We start from the raw sequence: 5,869 nt of genomic DNA, 5'->3' as shown, positions 1-5,869 counted from the left end.
CTCCATGATCCAGGGCTTGGGGTGGAGCTCGAGGTGGCCGCGCCGAAAGTTTCCTCTGTTGACGACGTCGTCGCGGTGGTGAGGATGCGTGAACGTTGCAAGGTAGTCCTCGGGGAAGTGTCGAACGACAGTGACCATGGACAGCGGGATGTTGAACTCCTTGTGCAGCGCCTCGGCGACGGATGAAGTTGGAGCTGGACGGCGGTCACCTCCCAGAGTGATGAGGACGCAGTTGGTGGTGAGGGCGGCAGCTTGCACCTCCATCTCAGGCGTGGTCGGCGCGACCACCCGCCCCATGGCCGGCCTGGAGTGCGGGTCACCTAGCCTTGGCATGACGAGGGCGTCGCGGTAGGATCGGAGAAGGGGCGCCGGAGTCGCAGTCGCAGCAGGGAAGCCCGGTGGTCTGCTAGCCGCCGACGACGACGCGGCCGGACGAGGCGTAGGAGGAAAGGTCGCCCGCGCCTGGAGATGAGCCGGTCGTGCCCTGCTTGGGCAGCCTTTTGCGCGGTGGCCGGATCTGAAGCAGCTGTTGCACCTCACCTCCTCCGTGCAGTCCTTTGCTTTGTGTAGAGGGGAGAAGCAGTGGAAGCACTTGCCAAGCAGATGCCGGGGGATTTGAAGGCGCCTTCGATGAGCAAGGGGAGCAGGGGGCAGAGTAGGCTGTCGCTGCGGGCGGGGACCGGGCGGCGGCCCGACGCGCGTCCAGCCAGGCTCCAGGGGGGCATCCCGTACGCCGTCTTCAAGGCGCCGTGCGCGGGCGGCGTTTGCAGCGGGCGGCGCGGCCTGACGACGCAGCGGCGTCCCATCGCCGCCCGGGCAGCCCGCCGCATTAAAGGCGGCCTCATCTTGAATGCGCCGCAGAGCCGCGTCGGGCGCGACAACGATGGATGCGACGCGCACACCCCCGCCTTGAAGGTTAGGCGGCGTCTCCAGAACCTCGCCCGCACACGCAGCAGCCTGGATCCGCGCGCGCGAGGCCGGGGAGGGCGGATCCGAGTCCGCGGCGTCCAGCGCCGGATCCAGATCTGGCTCGGCCAGGGGCGACAGTGGGACGACGACCGGGGAGAAATTTTTTGGCAGGCGAGGCGGCGGCGGCGGCAGCTGGAACGGGCGCAGAGAGAGCGAGCTAATGGTGGCCGGCGAGCCCGGAATGGCACGCGCCGGGAGGGGCTGGTGGGTTGCCGGACGCGGGGGGGGGGGGGAGCAGCTCTCGCTCTCTCTCATTCTTTTTTCCCGACGCGAGCCCCCTCTCACTCCTGGTCACAAAGCCCAGTATCACGCAGCAGTCCGATCGATCGAGTCAGCAGCCAACAAACGGTGTCCTTGTGAAAAACAGTGCCCTGCCCCTGCCTATCCATTCATCCATCCATCGCCCCAACCACATTTGCGCCCTCCATAACTCCGGCCCCGCCGCGCGCCGCCGTCCCGATCACCAACCCAGCTTTACCGAGCTTAGCCGACGTGACAGCCGATCTGTAGCACTAGCGCACGCAACTCCGGTAAACTGAGCTATACCAGGTTCACGCTCGAGTACGAGCTGAATTTAGCTGGTTCACGCAAAGATCATGTGCGGCTTCGTTTCAAGTAGCTCGCTGCCTGCCTGTCCGGTACATGGACAGAACTGGCGGGCCGGTAGTGTCGATCCTGCCAGCCATGGTTGATGGTGGCTCCCGGTCTCGGTCGGCAATGCGACGTTGTCACGGACCCATGGGCCATGGCGTACACGGCGACGTGTAAGGCCCGGGACATCAGATCAGTAGCTACTAGTAGAGTGGTAGTACACGTTTGGTTGAGCCATCATTCATCACCGGCCACAGCCACCACCCCTGGCTTAGCTTAATTAGCTACGTACACTCTGCTTCTTCACTTCTTCCACACTCTATCTGTCTAGCCATACCGCCGTCCTCCTCCTACCTCGCCATGAGCAGCTTCGCCTACCAGAAGCTCAAGAAGCTCCCGCCCCCACCCCTTCCCGCCACCGACCAGCAGGACGCGCACTACGCCGTCGCCGCCGCGCAGGACCACTACTACCGCCACGCGGCGGCCGCGATCGTCGCCAGCAGGAGGACGTGGCGGAGCCGCCGGTCGTCCTCGGGCGGTGGCCCGCGGCGGCGCGGTAGGCCTCTGAGGATCTCGAGCCTGGCGCGGGCGCTGCGGCGGAGGGCGGCCGCGGTGGGCGGCAGGGTGCGCGCGTCGGTGGCCCGGGTGGTGACTAGGCTCAAGGAAGGCGGTCCCTGTGTGGCCGACCTCTTCGCCGGCAACTACATGTTCCTGCAGGTCACTCCGTCGATGGCCGCGCCCGCCGCGGCCGGGGTCGGTAGGGGGGCCTTCCTGCCATACTACCTTGCCGTCAAGGGCAAGGCCGCCGGCGCCGGCGCCGTGCACGGCTTGATCCGCGCCTAGTTCTACTTGTACAGAGCGAGTTGTTCGCTTTTGTTCTGTCTTGTGCATGATTTAATTATAAGCAAGTGGGTTTGCTTTGTGTAACTGGGAGATGTGGATCAAACCTGCTGTGTCCAAAATAATCTGTAAAGGGAAACTAAATTACTTTTCACTAGTGCTTTCTAAAATAAATAATGTATAAAGGGAATCTAAATTACTTTTCACTAGTGCTTTCTATAATAAATAGTGTGTAAAGTGAATCTAAATTACTTTTCACTAGTGCTTAGTATAAGAATTTGTACGTAGCTTTCCCGCCAAAAAAAAAGAATTTGTACGGAGCTTGATTACCCTGTGTTAATTACAGTTAGTTTTGAATGAACGGTTGATGCTGAGAACTGGGTAACTACTAGCAGTTGAGCTATGTATGCATGCGTGCATTTCGGACTTTGGTAGGTCACATGGACTTGCTTTGCACGGCTTGAGTACATATATTTGACTGCATTCGGTACTTGGTAAGTCACTCAGAAGCTATTAGATTATTATATACTCCCTCCGTTTCAAAATAGATGACTCAACTTTGTACTAAAGTACTAAAGTTAGTACAAAGTTGGGTCATCTATTTTGAAACGAAAGGAGTATTCATGGATGGTACTTACGTACACGTGGGTGTACCCGCTTACTGTCCTTGAGTTAGAGCAGGGTTATAGTATAACCAGCAACCGGGTATATAGATTTGCAACGTCAGCTATCGTCAACTGATAGCCCAGTATGTAAATCTTGGTCCTTTTTCTTCTCTTTAATCCTCCAAATTTGAGAAGTATATTATCTACATCATCTATGCGCCGCAATTACTTAAACGAGTTATCTTCAACAATCTAGATACCAAGGCAAATTCCGATATTCTTGGATGGAGGGGGTATCAAGTATCAACTAATTCGTGTTGTTAATTTACTTATTTAGGAGTACCATCACCTCACGGAAGTGGCGGTGTCTCCCTTTCAGCATCGATCAACAATAATTGACCGCGAACAGTGATCACTTGGCTGGACCGCTGGAGTAGCTACATTGATGGAGAATGATTAGTGATGGCTCTGGCTAATCAGTTTCTCCACATTGATGGTGGCAGGTGAGAGTGAGAGTGAGACGCCTCTCCATCAAATTCACTTAAGCGGAAAGGACAAAATTGTTGTTGACAGGAAGAAAAATTGGGCTCAGACCCAGTTGTTGACAGACTTTTGTGGGCCCGATCACTCCCCTATGCTGGGCCCAGTACCTCTTTTGCTCCCACCAGGAAGCAAGACAGGATCTCACCCGAATTTTACGTGCTCCCGTTTCCAACACATCAAAAATATACTCGCCAGCACTAAAAAAAGCTCTATCCATTTGGAATCTCATCACTCTTGGCCTCCGGAACTAATTATCAAGCTTTGGGTTCCAGTAAAAGCTAAGATGGAGTAATCTAGGGCAAATCAAATGATGTCATTTCAATGAACAAACTACTCCCTTCGTCAGGGTTTATAGGGCATGCAAGAGTTTTTAGGTCTTCATTTGAATCATCCTCCAAATAATTTTTTTATGGTCGAATAAAAAAACTAAAAACACGTTTATCTCCTGTAGAACTAGGTAAAAAATAGTAAAATATGGAGTATAAGTTAAATTACTTAAAACCAACAGCGTCAAGTTTCTTCAATGGAAGGGCATTATAGTACAACTGAGAGTATCTTCGGCCCTTCCCCTAAGAAATCTTGGACTCCCTAAAAATTTCAATTGAGCAGTTAGACTTCATTTAGCATTTCCCTCAAATCATTTAACGACTCCTAAAAAATGTGGAGTTACTCCTCAAGAGAGCCCTTCTTCCTCAAATTTTGATGTCGTCGGTAGCACCCTCCGAAGCCACGGATGTCATGGGAATGGATTCCCACGCCTCCTCCCCACAAGCCGCTTCGACACCACAAATGGTGAAGGTACATCCACCATACGAAAAGTTGAGCGAACACACGAATATGTGGTTGTTGGCTATGGTGGCATTTGTGGTGCCGAGGTTAGTGAGGATCCGGGCTTGGGAGTCCTCGGCCGTCTTGTGGCTACGGGCCGGGAGCACCATCCTGGCATTGTGTCATGCCAATGCACGTGTCGACTTGTCACCGATCCCCTATGTGGAACTAATGTCGCTTGCTGTGATGTGGCTAAGCTTGCTGGTGGTGACTGTGACCTCCTCAGCGGTAGCACGCAAGCAGTAGCAGCCAAAACACACCAAGTCAGCCAAGTAACTCAAGTATCTCAGTAGGGCGCTCATGGAGAATTAAGAGATAAATTATACCGACTGCGGAGACCCCACGTGCCTTGAGGTGTATAAAGCTTTAGAGCTAAATAATAGGTAGAGGGGTTTTGGACAAAGCATGGATTTTATTGGCTCAAAATGGAGCATTAAGGGCGTGTTTGGCAGCCCTAGCAGTCGGGCCTGGCTAGTTCAAGCCTGGCTCACATGAGGCTGGTGTTGAACAAATGCACCTCTAAATCAACTTCTGTCGTTTGTTTGCCAGCATTTTGTTCTCACGTATTAGGGCATAGCTTAGCGCATGGTGTTTGGTTGCCCGCTTGCGAATGTGCAAACACAAGGCCTGCTGTTTAGTTGCATGCAATGTCTGTTGTCTAATAACCTCTTCGGCTCGGTGGTGAGGTTTCCAGCACACAACGGCGTCAGGAAGAACACACACAACGGAGAGGTTACCCGCACACAGCGGCGTCAGGAAGAACACACACAACAAAATATAGTATGCAGTTACAAATATTGTGCCACATATAAATGGAGTAGTTCAAACGCAAAGCAATTCAATATTAAACTAAAGCGGCTGGAGCATACTATGGGATGTCCTGGGGGTTCACGGCGAAGGCTTTGTCGTGCCTCCCGCACCTTGTCACCACTTCAATGCCATTGTCATTGAAGACGATGACCTTCAGCATGTCAGGAGTAAGTAGCTTGAAGGTCACCATGAAGCCTCTCTTGATTTGATGGACGGCGGTGAAGGTGGCCCATCCCTGATTGAGGGTGACTCTGCCACTCAACTTTGGACATTGACCCTCCAGGAGAAGCCTGTGTTTGTCTTTAGTTTGAAATCATGTCGCACGGACGGGAACTGCTTCATGAAGTCCAGCGGCATAGGTATGGCCTTGAGCTGGGGGGCATGATCACCTTACAGAAGGTGGTTGGCCCTCCCATATCATGGTATTGGTCGTAGTCGCACCGCTTGCCGCTGGGGCACTCCTCCGGCATGTCGTCGACCATGGCCGTGCTTTGGACTGGCGTCACCTCTGAGGGTGGCACCACGTCCTTGCCCTTGTCCTGCTACTTTGATGCCACCACCTCCTTTCCCGAGTTGTCCGTGTCGATCTGTATTATGAAGAGGTTCAAAGGTTGGGTCGGGATCTTCATTATGAACCTTGCAACAATGCCATTCAAACCTATTCTTTTGTGCTCTTGTCCTAT

General features: G+C 53.5%; 1 protein-coding gene across 1 annotated transcript; it reads left to right on the top strand.

Moving 5' to 3' along the window:
* Nucleotides 1-1,618: 1,618 nt before the first annotated feature.
* On the top strand, nucleotides 1,619-2,648 carry LOC123066515 (uncharacterized). Its single transcript, XM_044489576.1, has one exon. It carries the CDS (start codon nucleotides 1,921-1,923, stop codon nucleotides 2,401-2,403), a length of 483 nt encoding a protein of 160 aa, XP_044345511.1. The 5' UTR covers nucleotides 1,619-1,920; the 3' UTR covers nucleotides 2,404-2,648.
* Nucleotides 2,649-5,869: the final 3,221 nt, after the last annotated feature.

This window comes from Triticum aestivum, chromosome 3B (genome assembly GCF_018294505.1).
Source record: "Triticum aestivum cultivar Chinese Spring chromosome 3B, IWGSC CS RefSeq v2.1, whole genome shotgun sequence".
NCBI classification, from domain to species: domain Eukaryota; kingdom Viridiplantae; phylum Streptophyta; class Magnoliopsida; order Poales; family Poaceae; genus Triticum; species Triticum aestivum.
This window is presented reverse-complemented; position numbering and strand designations above follow the sequence as displayed.

What these genes read in the sequence shown, in the direction of transcription:
- LOC123066515 (XM_044489576.1), top strand. Translation starts at nt 1,921, where the DNA reads ATGAGCAGCTTCGCCTACCAGAAGCTCAAGAAGCTCCCGCCCCCACCC.